The 17807-nt window shown below is 30.2% G+C and overlaps 1 protein-coding gene across 5 annotated transcripts in view; it reads left to right on the forward strand.

The window, feature by feature from the left end:
• Positions 1–17807, forward strand: part of LOC107440837 (uncharacterized) — a 116101-nt gene that overhangs the window by 55029 nt on the left and 43265 nt on the right. For all 5 annotated transcript variants that reach the window (XM_043050465.3, XM_016053892.5, XM_071182841.2 and 2 more), the window contains exons 8-19: positions 152–356; positions 1019–1130; positions 2313–2467; positions 5104–5226; positions 6506–6681; positions 8206–8356; positions 10493–10627; positions 12151–12311; positions 12656–12748; positions 12835–13006; positions 14368–14469; positions 16400–16585. In XM_043050465.3, the coding sequence (XP_042906399.2) occupies positions 152–356; positions 1019–1130; positions 2313–2467; positions 5104–5226; positions 6506–6681; positions 8206–8356; positions 10493–10627; positions 12151–12311; positions 12656–12748; positions 12835–13006; positions 14368–14469; positions 16400–16585 (1771 nt within the window). The remainder of the gene's footprint in view (positions 1–151; positions 357–1018; positions 1131–2312; positions 2468–5103; positions 5227–6505; positions 6682–8205; positions 8357–10492; positions 10628–12150; positions 12312–12655; positions 12749–12834; positions 13007–14367; positions 14470–16399; positions 16586–17807) is intronic.

Consider the following 17807-nt stretch of genomic DNA (forward strand, 5'->3'; position numbering starts at 1 on the left):
TTTAACTTTTTCTTGCACAACTTAGTCTTTCAATAACTATATGTTGCATTCTCGGACAAGATCTTTATTTGCACAGCTTTTAAAAATAAGTGCAGCTCTTCAGAAGTTTTATAAACTGGTAGTTGGAATGTATGTGTTGTTACTTTTGCAGAATGTTGGCTCATAATGGTGAAATCAACACTCTTCGAGGAAATATAAACTTGATGAGAGCGAGAGAAGGTGTTATGGAAAGCAAATTGTTTGGTGAAGAGCTCCACAAGTTGTATCCTGTTGTGGAACCAAACCTTTCAGATTCCGGATGTGCTGATAATGTCCTGGAATTCCTCGTTATGGCCGGAGAAAGAACTCTGCCAGAGGTAATTACCATTTAAAATAACTACTTTACTATCTAGTTATAACTTTGAGTTGTAATACAAGCTCTAACTTTGCTTAAGGCATGTAAAATAGCTTAGTTTTTCTTAAACTTTGTATAATTTTGATTTCGAAAATCTAAAGTTCTTAAGAGCTTGTCCTTGAGCCAAGTCCTTGAGCCATTACGGCTCTGTTAAAACTACTTCTAAAAAGGAAAATTTGTTAACTTGCGACCTAACCACTACACAATATTATGAAACCTATTAAAAATATTGGAAGAAATTAAAATACTTATTTACAACTGAAATATTGGTCTGTGATGTCTTGATTTTTTTGTGTAATTAGGCTGAAAATTAATATCTAACAACTGTATAAGGTGGCAAAAATCCTCTTCATATTTTTTGTTGTCTCTGATTGTTGTTCGATTAGCAATTAACTGTAATTTTATAATTATTATACCTTAAAGGAAGTAAGCTAGAAATTCTTCTGGACCATAAAGGATAAATAAATTTGTACTAAGATTATTCTAACCGCCATTATTTTTAATTTATTCAAAGAAACACATTATAATCAAATTGCAGTGCACTTAAAATCTTCAACATTATTAGTTTTTTTTTTGTAAATTTAAATACTGGGACTATATAATTTTGATAAAATTTTCTTACAGGCTGTGATGACAATGGTACCAGAAGCATGGCAAAATGATGATTTAATGCATCCAGATAAGAAAGCATTCTACCGATGGAGTGGCTGTGTTATGGAACCATGGGACGGTCCAGGTAAATACAGTGACCGTGCAAGTATTTTAAGAATTGGAGGGGTTTCTACTAAAGAAAATTCCTTAATTACTTCAGCTAGATTGAGGCATGAACAAGCAAACTCAAATGTATAAAATTGACAAAGGATTTAGAAAACATTTAAAAGAAATGGAAAACATTCACAAAAACAAGATCGTTCACAAGATAAATGGAATTTCCTCATCTTTTTTTTTTTTTTTTTTTAAATTTTTTTGTGAATTCTGAATTGTAACAAAAGAATTAATCAATGTGATATATTTTAATTAATTTGTAATGCAATATTACAACATGGAAATTTCACATTTCAGTAATTACTCGCTCATTTTTTTTTCCTTGTGCATTTAATGCAATTTATTTTCACATTAAGAGCATAAGGCAATTTATTTTCTCATTAATGCAATTTATTTTCACATTAAAATTTTTTCATTAAGGGTAAAAATATTGTTTCATGAAAGTTGATTTAATGTTTAAACATATTCAGTTCAAGAAGGAACCTTATTTTCCAACCCTTATTTTAAGCCCTTCATTCATTTTCCTCATTTTTCTTTTAAGTTTGTCAAATCAGAAACTTAAACTAAATTTAACTGGAGCTAATATTCTAAATATTTTGGTTTTTTGAAAATAATTTTAATATTTTAATCTAAGACTTGATTACTCAGTTTGAGTTTTAGAGTTTTCAATTAAATTTAAAAAAGTATTTGAAATTTTTTTAAAATATTCTTTGAAATCTATTCTATGACCTTATTTTTTCTCACAAAATGCTAAGTTCAATATGATGCGTACAATATAATGCATACTATCTAATCTTCCTAATACTCCAATATCTGTATGTTAGGTATTTCAAAGCACTAACTACAATTAATCAATCAACAATTAATCAATCAATACAACAATTAATCAATCAAATCACTAAAGCACTTTTCTTCAGATGAAAGTTATTTGGAATGTTTTTCTTTTTGAAACGCTATTTTATTCTATAAAAAAATTCTGCTGAGTGTAGTTGATAAATTTAATTAACATTGATAATTTACATTGATAAGCTTAAATGAGAATAATTTGTTGATAAACTTAAATTGATAATAATTAATATTGTTGATTAAACTTGACTGAGAATAATTGTTGTTGACAATCTTAACTTTGGATGTTTTATATTATCTTTGCTAGCTTTACTGACATTCACTGATGGTAGACTAATTGGTGCTATTTTGGACAGAAATGGATTGAGGCCTTCTCGATACTACTTAACAAAAGATAACCATATGATAATGGCCAGTGAAGTTGGTGTACTGGATGTTGAACTATCCAACATTGCTCAAAAGGTATTTTTTTTTAAAAAAAAAACTTTTAGCTGAGGTATTTTTGACACAAAAGGGTTAAGCTACTCAACTTTTTGTTACACAACTTTTATTCTTATTACAATTAATGTCTAGTTTTTTTAAACTGTTCTTTTTAGGTTGCTTCAAATATTCTAGCCACTTTTGAGCCAAACTTATAAAACTGCAGCATAAGGTTTACTGTTTTTCAAGTGGCATAATGCCCCTTGGCAGAATCGCGGCGACATTGTTGTAGAGCGTTAGAGCTCATGCAGAAAGAATTTTTCTTTAAAAAGTAAAAAATTTTGGTTTTTTCTGCGAAAAGTTTTGAAATTTTTTTTAATCTAGAATTATATTTAAGGGAGGTTTTTTTCACGCATCGGAGGGGAAAGAAATGTAAGTAATTTTTTAATTATTTGAGAAAAATAAGGAATATTGAAGCAAAAAAATTTTTTTTCTGCAGGAATTTTTTAAAGATTTTTTTTCTCTTTCACAATTATATTGAAAAGATGCCTTTTTTACGCATCAGAGGGGAAGAAATGCTCGTGATTTTTCAATTCTTATTTGGGAAAAACAAAAATGAGAAAATTTTGGTTTTGTTTTCTTTTACGATTTTTAATTATTTTTTTTATGTGATGATTTACGAAATGCGAAAAAGGAAATAATTAGCGTGATTTCTTCTTACAAAGTGTGACAATATTGTCCATGATATTAGAATTAAAAAAATATTACGTATTCATTTCTAACAAAAATACTACAATTTTATTATATCCAAATAGATTTTTATTTTTTTTTGTAAATACAACGTTTCTGTTACTTTAAATTTAATTAATAACATGAATATTAGTTATTATTAAAAGAATCTTGCAGAAAGATATTAGTGCTAGACAGGTTTGTCGCAGAAAGCCCAAAAAATTCTGCCGCAGGGGCTTCATGAATGTGATGAAGCTTTCATTCTCAATGTAGAGAGTATCCCTTTTTTATAGTTTGAACCTGAATTACGCTTCAATAAGAATGATGCTTATTTATCTGGATCTTCTCAAAAGTCCCATTTCAGAAATTCCATCAATCCAGATCTTTTAAGTACAGTAGTACCACCTGTAAAAGACAACTCTAAGTAAGATATATTCTATTTAAAGGGATCAATTCTGTTATCCCCTTGAATAAAAGTGCCTTAATGTGTCTGCCACTTAAGGGAGACAATAAAAGTTTTTTAAATGGGAGAGAGGTATATAATCAATTGTGCAATTCATCCATGTGAAGAAAAAGACAAAGGATCTAAAAAGTGGCAAGAGCATACCCTACTGCTCAGGAAAATCTGGAAAGTTACAACTTTGAAAAAAGGGTCACAAATGTCCTCTAAAAGTCCAGGGAGTTTTTTTAGCGCAGTTTTGAAGTTTTTTCCTTTTAAGTGCTTTCAGAAGTGATAATTCAAATTCGAAATTATCAAATTGAGTAACATTCCTGCTTTATTAAATATGATCAGTTTTCTTAAAAAAATTGCATTTTTCCATTTTTATGAACGGGTCTTGATGTGTGGACCCTGGTTACAACTTTAAACCATGTTTAATTTTTTATTTATGAAGTGCCTTTAAATTATTTATAACACGAGTAAATTATGATTTATTAATAAATTTAAGCTTATATTTATTGCAATTTTTGTTAACTCATAATTAGATAAGGCAATTCTTAAGGAAAAACACAAATAAAATTATTTGAAACATTTAGGGAGCCCTAGGCTTGGACATGACTGGGAATTATCCCCTAGCCCCCACTTTGTAATTTTTGTCAAAATTTGTTAGGGGGCTTAATCAGTGTTTTACCACAAAATAGTTCTTCATAAAAAGGCAGTCTGTAATTTTTGTTCTATAATGAACCTTTCTGAGTGTTGAAACTCAGATTCAGGACAGGGAAAACTAAAAAATTGCAACAATATAAAGAGGGCCAACTGTTAGGGAACAAGCTTTAGCAAAATTATCAAATGAAAAAAAAAAAGGAATTTAAGAATCAAATGTGGGGAGGCTGAAAGGAGAATTCCAGGTGTTGCAGAACTATAGGAATATAGATTCCTGCAGACATTTGGAAAGAATGTTCTGTTAATCTTTCTTTGAAGATTGTTACTTTAAGGGAGAGAGGAAGAAAAAAAAAGCTTCTTGTGGTACAATCGAAAATAATTTTGAAACTGGAAGGGGAGTCAGAAGATGCCTTATCACCCAGGTACTGCCTTAGTGGTATTGGAGGGGGAGGGCACATGGTTTAATGAGGAAGGCAACAGATGAGTGGACCACCCTGTAGTCTAGACACCTGTTTTCCACCTGACATTTGACGTTGCCAACATTCCATTGTGGATAACAAGGGAAAATTAAATGAGCCCTAAAAATGGGACTAGGTGCTTGACCATGGTTGGATGGTGTGTAGTTAAGTAAAATGTTATCTGAATCTAATGTTTAAAAAAAGGAATTACCATTTAAAAATGCATTTCTAGTTAAACTGCAATTTTCTTTTACTAAGATTAATATTTCATCTAATAATCCTGAATATTTGTGTGAACTTGCAGCTAAAACAAAAGAGCAAATCTTGATTTGTTTTTCATATAGTTTAAGTTGAAGCTACTTCAAATTTTCGACTTTTTGTGATTGCAGGGTAGACTGAGGCCTGGTCGTATGCTTCTAGTCGACACAGAAAATCATCTTTTCATCAAGGATGAAGATCTAAAACTTCAAATTTCAAGGAAACGACCTCTGGAAAAATGGCTACAGGAAATGGTATGTGTTCTTTCTTTTTTGTACATTGCACATTTATTTTACTTTGACCTTTAAACTTTGAACTAACTTACACATTTACACTCATTTTTTTAAAAAAAACATTGTTGACTAGATGTTAAGTATCTTCATGTACCAGCTTCTGTCCCATGTGGTGACTTGATGCCTACCCAACTTTAGACTATTGTACCAGTCTGTTGGGAAGGAAAATTTCCACCTTTTGCAGGGTTGCCACAGGCGACTAAAATGCAACTATTTTTGGCATAAGGTGACTAGTAACTTTTTTTGCCTGAAAAGGCTAAAAAAGCAACTATTTTCAGGAAAAGGAGACTGTTGGGGAGACTTTTCTAAACTCCTAGCGGTGTTTTTCTTTCTTTTTTGAAGCATAAATTGATTGGAAAATCTGCACCCCACAAGATAGTTTCTGAACACACTGACCATTTTTCTTAAAAAATAAAAAATTTTGAAAATTTTGAATTGCAAATTTGAGTCTTCACTTTTTAATTCGTTCAATCTGCACAGACTCCATTGTAAGTCTATTTCATTTCTCGATCGCCTTTTCAATGATTATTGCTACGAAATTCTGCATGATTAAAAAAAAACTTTTAAATTTTTAATACGATATTATGATGCATGAATTTCGAATTTGAGTAATCACTTTTCATAAATATAAACATTTACGCTTATATAAAAATTATCATATTTGCTACCAACTTGACTGAATGGATCATGATTATTATGAGAATTAAGTCATTAACGAAATTTTAGTCATATTTTTGATGGATTTTTGTTCTTATTTAGGCAACTATTTTCTTAGTTTTTGGCTACTATTTTCATGTTTTAGGCTATTAAAAGCAACTATTTTGTTCAATTTTTTTCTGTGGCAACACTGCTTTTGTAATGCCTGATAAAAATTAATAAAAATTTTGAACTTTTCCTATCTCTGAACAATGCACTACCTTGTAAATACAGGCAGAAGAACCAGCATAATGTTATTCGTCTACTTAGTTATCTCCATTAATGCTTAATATAGATATGAGGATTTTAAATTTTTTTAAAACCTGATGGGGAATATAGAAAGTACTGGAAGTTAGTTACAATTTGACCTACTAATGCTAATTGTAGTACGGAGGGGTATGTTTAAATTGATCTAGTCAACCTTTATCTATCAAAAGGTACCATTTGATGGAATAAAGTTAACATCTCTTATACACTAGTAAATTGGTATTTAATATTTATAGTGGTAGTTACGCCGCAGTACAATATATTGTATTTTCTTCAGTTCACTTTGGAAGATCTCCATGATGCTGGATTCGCTGCTGGCCACCATGCTAGTCATCCAAAGCTTGATCCCAACAAGAGAACTACGAGCCTTGCAGTTGAAGACAGGAGACTCGCACTATTTGCCTACACAATTGAGACCATAAACATGCTGATCGTACCCATGGTGGACACTCAGTAAGTCTGCATCTAATCGTTTTTTGAAAACTAATTACAAAATTAAAATTAATTTGAGTGCCTTAATCTTGATTGAAAAGCCTTAACTTCCAACACTGTACTTGTTTGATGAAAAGAGTAGACTGGTCTTTTAAATAGATAAATGGTTAAACTAGGCGCTTAAAAATCGTTAAACCTTTTTTAAAAAATGACTTAGCAAGGTGATCTAGCACCTAGATAAGAATTTATAAAATCATTAAATATTTTTCGGTTGTTTCTTAGCTCAGATAACACGGCATTGAAGTAGCTTTTTAAGCAATAAATAAGGATCACATTTTCACAAAATTTTTTTTGAAATCTCGCTAAACTATGTTTCCAAAAGATTCTGAACGTCCAATCACACCACCAAAATTCTTAAACCTGATTGGTTAATTGATATGTATACCTACGTGAAAGTTGGATTTCGTTAGAAAAGAGATAAAAGGGTTTATTTTTTCGCCATTTATGCAGCTGATTTCTTGCTGTTACATACCCTCCAACTGCTACGGAATTTCCGTAGTTTCAGAAATCTTCTTTTCAGACGGTAGCAAAATTAATGTCTTAATATTTAAAAAAAATTAATTTTAGCGTAACTTGTCCACTATTACTTATAAAAGTGCAGGCCATATGGCTAGATTCTTAAGTTCTGATAAAAGTTTTATGAGAGATCCATTTGCTTTAAAAATTTCTACTTTGGTTCGCTACCACTAGAAAGAATTATTTTCAAAATCCTCATAAGTTGGAGGGTATGCTGTTAGAATCATTATTATTTCATTTTTTAACCGTTATTTAATTTATTACCGTTATTTTTTAAATTTTTTTTTGTGTGGTACCAGTTAGAAAAATGAAGTTATAAATTGTTTTTTTTTTATTAATCAATTAGCAACTTTGATCCCAGTAATAATCGCCAACTTAGCAAGATTTCAAAAAGTTGCCAAGAGGTGGGTTATTCTAGGATTATACCCAAAATAACTTATTATTGTTTCATGTGTAATGGCATGTATAAGTATGTGTGGGTGCCCGTGGTGCATATTCTCAATTCATTAAACGTAATCTCTGGCCAGGGCTTATCAAATCAAAGAAACAATGCATCAAAATTTAAATTCATATCTTAAATTAATTTTAATGAATTTAAGATATGGTATGTAGAAAATATCCAGACTTATTATAAAAATGTATTATATTTCTGAAAAAAGTTTGATTTTTTTTTTTCAATACAAAAAAAAAAGTTTTGCATTTTAATGACTTAAATCTTTATTGTTAAACTTGTTTTAAAATTGTATATTCATTAAATAATATTCTTAAACTAAAATTTAATGTAATAAAAATAATACTAATAATCTAGAAATAATTTAGTGTACTTATTGATCATTATGGATACCTCTCTATGACTCAAGTGCTTCACACCCCTGTTTGCAAGCTTAGATATATTTTACTCTTAGATATATTTTACTTTCCAAACAGTTTTTTAAAAGTTTGAATAACGAAGATTTGTTTTTATTCTAGAAAAGAAGCTCTCGGCTCTATGGGAAATGATGCCCCTCTTGCCTGCCTCTCCCTTTATCAACCCCTGATCTATGACTACTTCAAGCAGCTCTTTGCTCAAGTCACCAATCCTCCCATTGATCCATTCAGAGAAAGAATTGTCATGTCGCTAGTAAGTCTTTTCTCCCCATATGTCTGGATAGGGGATATTTTTGTAATGTGATCTGCCATGCCAACTATGATGTAGTTGGTGTGGAAGAAAAAAGGATCATATGGTGTCAAATTGTTTTTAAACAGGAAATTAAAAAACAAACATGTGGAGGTTTGTATAAGGGTGGCAATGAGTTATACCCTTCTAGTTGGTCCCTTTCTGTGATGTTTTTCTTCTTTTTTTTTTTTTTTAAGTTTCTTTCGGGCTGCTTCCGGGAAGTTCCCAAGACTTGGCAATTATTCTTCTACAGATCACGATGCGGAAATCTGCCCTCTGAATTTCGAAACCTGTTGTCTATTTGTTTTATTTTGAATGTGGAAAAAATATTTTTCTGACATAAAATTCTAAACGTTTTCAAAAACTTAAATGAAACTGCTTTGCTTTCATTAAAAATAAGACCTTTAAAAAAATCTTAAATGGTAATTTTTTTTTTAAATTATAAAAAATTTTAAATTTAAAAAAAAATTATAGTCTAATTTTGTGTGAGCTTTATATACCGCAATGAATAAAAGACAGAAATAGAAAAAACTCAATAAAATGTTTCAATATTCTCTTTTTGAATTTAGAAACATAATGAGCAACACTGGCACAAATATGAAGCAGGTTTATACAAAATGGATTAATAATTTTTAATATTGTTTAATATTTCCATTAGGCACATTTTGGACACACTGCAGAAAATGAGAACAAAAAATATTAATATAATCAGTAAATGTTAAAAAATAAACAAAGCAAAAAATGTCAAATTTTAGAAACAAAAAATCAATAAGTCTCTATTCTAACAAAATGTTTAAAAATTTAATTTTAAATTTATGATTATTTTTTCTCTTTTAAAACATTTTAAACTAATGTACTCAGAAAATTAAATTCTATAAAATATAAAAAAACTTCTAATTTATTAAATTTTGCTAGTGTAAATTTATCGCCATATTTTACAAAATCTTAACAACTTTCTTACCTACATTAAAATCTTTGCTTAAGCTTGACATAAAAAGAAATTTTTGTGTAAAATTAAACACTGCTGTGCAGGGAAAAATTGGGAACAATATATATATATATATATATATAGATATATATATTTTTGAAGGGATAGGGAGTGAATAACAGGTCCACCATTCTTTCCTTCTAGAAATATTTCAATTTCTCATATATAGAAAGATTTATTTTTGAGAAACCATCTAGCCAAGGTGATGGTCAGTGGGCCATCAAATTTTTTTCTTGGAAAGATTACAAAGGGAGTATATCTAACAATGTTCACAACACCCGTAAATGTAAATAATACCAAAGTCAAAATTCTTGATGGTACTATCAAAAAATTTTGATTGTTTATGTTGGTTTCAATGCGATTCATGATGGTCCAACATCATTTGATGGTCTCCATCATTCATCATTTTCCATTATATGTTCTTGGTTTTTATATGCCAATAAACTTCCATCATTCCATGATTGAAAATGCTGTTTTGATACTATGATGGTTAACTGTCAAGAGAAGTTTGACTCTCATGAACCAACAATCTGTGATGGTTTCAACTATACATTTCCATGATGGTTTAATGGGAATTCTTGTTGGTTCTCAGTAATATACCATCAAAACAATTTGTTTTTTTTTTGCCTATCATAAATCTGTCCGAATTCCTACATTGGGGTGATGGTGGTTCATGATCAATGAAACATTTTATTTCTAAGAAACTATGTTGGAAATTTCTGATGGCGTAACATGAACAAACCATCAAAAAAAGTTGCTATTCTTATACTGGACTATCATGAATCAGTCCAAATTCCTACATCTAGGTGATGGTTACTTATATTGGTTACTATCAATAAACATCATGGTTCATGATGGAATTATTGATTACCATCAAGATTATGTTGGTCCATCGATGGAAAACCATAAAAAAGTTTGACTTTGGTACATAGTACTCTTTCTTTAGCAGTGAGACTAGATCATTGCTGTAACAGCTGTTAACTACAGCAAACTAAAGATCCATATCCAGGATCTTTTGCAATCAACTGAATCATTTTTATCCATTTTTCTAGATTAAAATTAACTGTTTATTTGATATTCAGGCAAATGTTCGAATCTTCCTTCTTTTTTAGTCGTGCCCTATTGGTCCTGCGGCCAACATTCTGGAGCCAAGTGCTCAACAGTGCTGTCGTCTGTACTTAAATCAACCTATACTTTCCTTAAAAGATATTGCAGCTTTAAAAGCCACAACTTACAAAGGATGGAAAGTAAGTTTAAATATATTATTTTCCTTGTGTTGTTGCTCTGCACAGTTTGCAACATAATAACAAAACTAAAAAAAAACTAACTTTTAGTCTAGTTATTAGCTCTTTCTTATTTATCTATGGGTCAATTCTATTACTGATAGACAGGTCATTGTTAAAACTTTGCCGGTCAGTGAGCGTCGCTGACTGTGAAGTCAATGGTTGCAGGTTCGAATCCCTCTCAAGGCATGGATGTTTCTCTCTCTCTCTCTCTGTTCTCTGATGTGTGAATGGGATCCAACCTATAAACTGATATCTGTGGGAGTGGGTAATGTCGCTCGCCTCCGTGACTTAGGTTCACGGGTGCTCACTGGGTAACGTTAAATGAGCAACACTTACAGCATCTTCCGAGGTGACAACGAAAGTTCAGTGCCTGCTGTAAAAAAAAAAAAATAGTTAAAACTTTTTCACCCAAGTTTAGCTACTAAATATTACCTTAAATTTTGATATATAGCAACTTAAATACCCCACAATCAAAAATAATTTAAAACCTTTGCTTTAGGCGAAAAACAGTTTAATTTAATGAAATAAAAATATGCTGTGACAAATATGAAAAAATATGTACTTGAATCCAGAGTGTCTTAGCACCTCAATTATTTAATGACCTATTGTTATTAAATAAAGCATAATTTAGGTTTAAAAATTTCATTTCAACAAAGCAAGACTTAATTCTAAGATATAAAATTTAGAGAAAATAAGTTTTTTTTTATTAAAAAAGAGAATTATTTTGAAATTTTAAGAAAATATGTGACTGGCAAACAAGGAATTGTGACAGACATGACTCGTGTGAAATTTAAAACTGTAATTTTACCACAAAGGAAAATATATTTAATTTTACTAAAGAGATCAGGAACATTATGAATTAAAAGTAAAAAAAGTAGCACTCAATTTTAATAGCTTTGACACTTATTGCTGGCAAGTCTGTTTCATAGGAACCATATGAGAAAAAAATTAAAGAATTTTGTTAGACTCTTCTTAGTTTCTTAGCAAGTGAGTGGAAATTAATAGAATTTTCCCTAAATAAGAATTTATCTATTTATTTTTGAAAATTTTCTTTAAAACATTGGAATATTCCTTATGAAAGGCAATCTTTGCAATTTAAAGAGACTATCTAAAATATGCTAATTAAATTGTGTAGATGGCAATTTAAGCTATAACATAACAAAATATACTGCTGTATAATAAAATAAGATTTAATAGGGGTGCACAACCTTTTTGAGGGAAGGGCCACATACACAGCGGATTGACCAATGAAGGGCTGCATGCCCAAGTATTTAGACAGACATGTTGACAGCAACTATGGGTAGTAGCAGCTCTTTGGTTATGGTTTGGTTTAAAGGAAGCTAGGAACAGATTTTGAATTCACCCTCTGGTATTCATAGGGGGTGAGTGCTCTCATAATGGCTCAGTCTATTCTTATTAGCATATCCCTCAAATTATTAAAATTTTAGATGGAATGATTTTAATTCGTTAATTTTATCTCTTAGACAAAAGTGATTGATATAGTTTACCCTGTGGGAGAAAAAGCAAAAGGATTGTTGCCAGCTCTGAACAAGATACGTGAAGAAGCATGTGCTGCCGCTGAACAGGGATACTCCTTGGTCATACTTTCAGACAGAAAAGCTGGACGCGATTACATACCAGTCAGGTGCTTATTTTCATAAAGTCTTTATAAATAATTCACATTAAAAGTGCTTAATACATTCAATGTTCTTTGTATGTGTGTGCTAGAGAATTATTCCTCAATTTTTGCTAAAAACTGTAAAGCTTTCTCTTAAAGTAGCTGAAAAAGAATTTATATCTATTCATCAGGCTAATAAGGACAGTTATGAAGATTGTTAAAATTACGTCTTAATTGCACTTAAGATCATTGTTTAAACTTTTGCATATCTGTTATTGTGTGATATAGTATATCCAGCATTACGGAATTGTGCGATATATCTCATCTGTAAAAAATCACATGATTTATGAATTACAACTTTTCATTTTCAGTGGGTTACTTGCACTGGGAGCAACTCATCACTACCTCATCAACAAACTTCAGCGAATGAAAGTTGGATTGATTCTCGAAACGGGTGAAGCCAGGTAAATATATATCATTCATTAGTTGATACTTTTGATTAAGCTTCTAGCTTCCTTTTGGTTTCTCATGTGTTTTGGTACATTTTCAGAGAAGTTCATCACATGTGTGTCCTCTTGGGATATGGCGCAGATGCCATCTGTCCTTATTTGGTATTTGAAAGTATGGCTGAGCTGCAAGGGGAAGGTGTCATTAACGAATCTTTGACAGAAGATCAGATCTTCAAGAATTATGTTGAAGCGGTTGAGCGTGGAATTGCCAAAGTAGGTATTCTTTTCCAAGAGTAGAAATATACTGCTGTTATGCCACAATAAGCATTACATATTTCCTAGCTTTTGAAATTTCTTTTAATTTCTTAAACTTTTTTTTTACTCATTCTTAAACAATTGTAAATGAACTAAACCAATTATTTAATTTTTATTACATTTTGTAAAAAGAGAATATAAAATATTTTATTTTTTAATTAACAATGAATGTAATGGCTAACTTTTTTTTTCAATACTAATATAGACTCATTAATTCACTGAATTGAAAGCGCAAATCTATAACTCTTTATTCTTTATTTCTTACCACAAATATGTTTCAGTTACATGGTTATACCAATTCTCACAGTCTTGTTGGCGATTCACATTCGCCAAAGTATTTTCAAATCTAATATTAATTATGGAGGATTGGCTTTATTTTTGGCGTTATCTTTCGACCAATCACCAACCTTGGATCTCTTCCCGTGCTTCTAACTGTCCGTTGGGAACAATTCATTTATTTTCAATTTCCATTTTTTGGCGACTGGGGGTGCCCCTTTGGGCCTCCCAGTCCCAACTATAAAAAAATATCAATCCTAATTCTAGATGTGAAGAGAATCACTTTTTTTTTAAAAAAAATCCCTTTAAGAGGTTTTTCTTTATTTTTATATTTTAAATATGGCCATTTTTAATCGACTAATATTTACTTTTTAAATTAAATTTTTCTTAAGCAATTTTAATCATTTCTCTGAGCGAATTATCACTATATTACATCCAAATTAAGATGTATCTGCAACAACCAAAAATATGCTTAAAACTACAATGATGCTACCTGTACGAATCCAGTAATTTAAAATGATCACTGCCATTACAACTGCTTACTTTCTTCAAAGTGGTATGCAATATATTTTTTTAATTGCTGTAATAAGATATTCGAGAGGATTTTAAAAACAGTATTTGAAAGTGATTTGAATTTAATTGCTACTCTAAAGTTACATTTTTTGAAGCTTGAGTCAATATCTTTTCAAACTCCGTGGGCATCTACTCTCACATCCAAATCCATCCTATAATACTAAGTTGTTAAAGTGATGTTGGTTCATTGATATTAAATAGTTCAGCCTTGATACTATCAGTCTCAGCTGTTCTGTGGCGGAATAGTTTTTTAACAGATAGTTCAACTTGATTCAATGTTGGCAGAGCCGTTTTTAAGGTTGGGCCCTGTGTGCCCGAGCCCAGAGTTCTGTAAATTAACAATTTCTAAATCCGTTGGACGTAATTAACACTGCTTAAAAAATATTTTCTCTGTTCCTCTTTATATATATATCTCTTGAACTTGTCTGCTTTTGGATTTGGTAGAAAATAACTTTCTCTATACTTTTTAGGTTATGGCAAAAATGGGAATTTCAACTTTACAAAGTTATAAGGGAGCTCAAATTTTTGAAGCAGTTGGTTTAAGTGAAGAAGTTGTTGATTTTTGTTTCAAAGTGAGTAAAATACACAATTTAGTTTTAAATACAAAACATTTTCTGTATGTAAACAAAGTTCATATTTCATTACTTTTGAAAACATGAATTTAGAAATCTACAATTTTAATAAGAAATGTTTGGGGAAATTCTCCAGTTTTCTTAAAGTTTTAACCTTTCTGTATCAATTTTCATCAGTTTCTTAGAAAATTATAAAAATACTAAAAGTTTAAAGACAGTAGATTTTCCTTAATTTATGTTATAATTTTGAATTAAGATAATTGAACTGAGTTTGTGCCAATGAATATGTATAGTTCTTTATGATATTGATATCCATTAGGTGAGGTAATAAAAGTGATAGACTTTCTAATTTCTGAGAAATTTCATTTTCAAATATATTTTGTGTTAAAATTTTAATGTTCATATTAATGTTAACTCTATTATATTTCCCACTTAACTATACTGCAATTTACCAGTGTTTAGTATAATCGAAAAATTTGTTTTTAATAAACTCTGAAAAAATTCTCTGAATCTAAAAGTTTCTGAAATTTCCTCTCATGTGAATTTATCAGCTCATTTTTTGTGTGCTTATTTAAGAAATAATATTAAGTCTCAAATAAGTATTTTTTTTTAAAAAAAATTCTTTCTAGTCCATTTAAATTTTAAAACTCTATTTCTTAGTTGAATTTATTTAAAAAAGGAAAATATTTATTTTTATAATATCTGACACGTTATTCATTAATTATATTAAAAATATCTAAAATAAATTTATAAAATGTATTTTACCATTAAAAATTATGAATCTGTTATGTAAATTTGTTTGATAGCAATGTAGTTTCTGAAGCTTTTTAAAAATTTTTTTATGAAAATCTCTAAACTTTCTTATTTGTGGAAATATTCTATGCATTGTATCTTACATGTATTATAATTTGTACTGTATATACATGTTTGTATATGTTGAGAAATTGGTGTCACGGTCCATATAACCAATAAGTACCAGAAGTCATTTTATAATTAGCATTTTTTACTGCCTCGTCAAAGCTTTTAAGGCTCTAAAATTCGCTGTGTTTGTGCTGAATATTATTACTGAAATTCGAAATAGGGAGCATTTTCAATGTATCTGGAATGATTTAATTCTGCAAATATTTCTTCAATGAGTGCAATGTTTGTAAATTTAGATCCAAATCTGCTTTGGAACTTTGTGCAGATAAGAGTTATTTCTGATAAAATCCAGTTATTTTTAGCCTCCGTAATAGTAAAGATATCAATATTCTTCTCACACAGTCTGTAAAAGCTCTTTTTCGCTTAGATTGGGACAGTCCACCGACAATACTTTTTCTTTTTTTTTGCAAAGGGTGCTTTAATTACATGCAAAGAAAATCTCGTCCTATGCATTTTCATACTATTAAAAATCTTATTAAAATATCTATTGAAGCCCGTGCTCAAGAAGACCTCTATAACCGTGTTTCCCCAAAGTCCTGGAAGAATGCCATCTTGAATTTGTGTAATGGTCCAAGGTGTAGAGCAGTGACTGAATTCTGCCTAGCTACTGGACATGACTGCCTAAGGAAACATCTTCATAGACTCAAAACTGTTCCTTCCCCGATATGCATTCTGTGCAGCTCTGGAGAGGTCATGGTCTCCGCACATCTACTCCACTCTCCTGCTTCGGACAAGACTTTTCTCGCCGAGCGTTATTGGGAGGCTTGACATATGTTAGATTAATGAATTGTTTCAGGATTTTTTGTTGTACTTTGTGTTTTTTCTTTTTATTGTTTTCTGCTATAAATGATCATAATCTGACATTAGAAATGAAAGAAGTTTTTTTTTGGTGCTTTCCAGAATGTTGAGCTTTCAGCACAAAAAACAAACTAAATGTTGACTAAAGCATTTATCCTTTCAGCCAATTGTATTTTGTTCAGTTAAAGAGAGTGAATAAATTTTCTTTCAGAACACACCATCCAGGATTGGTGGAGTCACCTTCAAGACCCTTGCTGAGGAGAACTTGGAAAGATATCGCATTGCTTACAGCGACAGAGACTGTGACAACATCGTACTGCGAAATCCTGGCAACTACCACTGGAGAAGCGGGGGAGAGAAGCATATCAATGATCCCTTGGCTATTGCAAATCTACAGGTGCATTTCTTTAAAAAAAAATTGAACTCACCTAGTACGAGTAGTAACATCATAAAAAATGTCATTTTGATTTTATATCATAGTTGCCTTATCGTAAATATGAGTTTTATTACTGTAATGTAGAGGGTAAAATTCGGAAATTTTGCTACTTGTCATTAACTAGTTTTAGCTTTAACTGTAACTACTTTTTGAAATATGTGGCCACTTTTTCTAAATTTGATAATTTTGAAACTGTTAATATTGATAATATAAAGTGTTTTTTTAGCAGTTTTCAAAATATATTAAAAATTACTAGGTTTAATTCTAAAATAAAGAAAAACGTTAATGAGCATGACATAAAGTTTTCAGAATATTATGAAGTATTCGTGATTCCATATTTATTAAAAGAATAAAAAAATGCACTTGAGCACATTTTTAATAAAAAAAATAGTGGAGATCAGGTGAAAACTAGCCAACAATAATGTAATAGCACTTTCTTATATTTAATGGCACTGGGTGGCGACAATTATTATTTTGCCTTGTTCTGAACTGCTATTTTTGCGCATAGTCTTTGTATTGTTAGACCCTTGATAATTTTGATAATTAGTACGAGAAGTCCAAATTCACTTTATTTAAAAACTACCTAAAACACTATTTCAAAATGCATATTTCAATTTCTTCAAAATTATATAACATTCCAAGAGTAATTTAATTTTATTTTTAGATTTTAATTTAAGGATCATTTTTAAATTCTTTAATCTTTTTTTTTTCAATAAGTTTAAGGTTTACTGCAGTATCTCCATTTAAATTGTGTTAGCATACTTTAATTTTTTTTCTCAAAAAAATGAATTGCAACAAGTTTAAGTTTTAAAAAAGTTACAATAGCAAATTTTGAATGATGTATGGCAGGGGTGGCGAACCTTTATACACCAACGTGCCATTTTCTCTAAAAAATTACTTAATGAGGTCATAGATGTGCCGTCAAATAATTTTGACTTTGTGATTATTGAGAAAATAATAATAGTAAATATTATCAACTCAAAACTCTTTATTTACATTGAAAAAAAAAATACATTTTGCAATATCTTAGTTATATGCGTAATTCAACTTTCAAGTAACATTAGTGTGACTTCTGTTGATGCAGATTAGATGACAAATAACTTATATTAGGTTGTAAGATGTTAGTTTAAGCAGGACTGTTAATTTTTTTTGCTAGTTATTTATTGTTAGCTTATTTTTTATG

Source organism: Parasteatoda tepidariorum, chromosome 4, assembly GCF_982258835.1.
Source record: "Parasteatoda tepidariorum strain Cologne lab strain chromosome 4, Ptep-v5.0, whole genome shotgun sequence".
In the NCBI taxonomy this organism is placed as follows: Eukaryota; Metazoa; Arthropoda; class Arachnida; order Araneae; family Theridiidae; genus Parasteatoda; species Parasteatoda tepidariorum.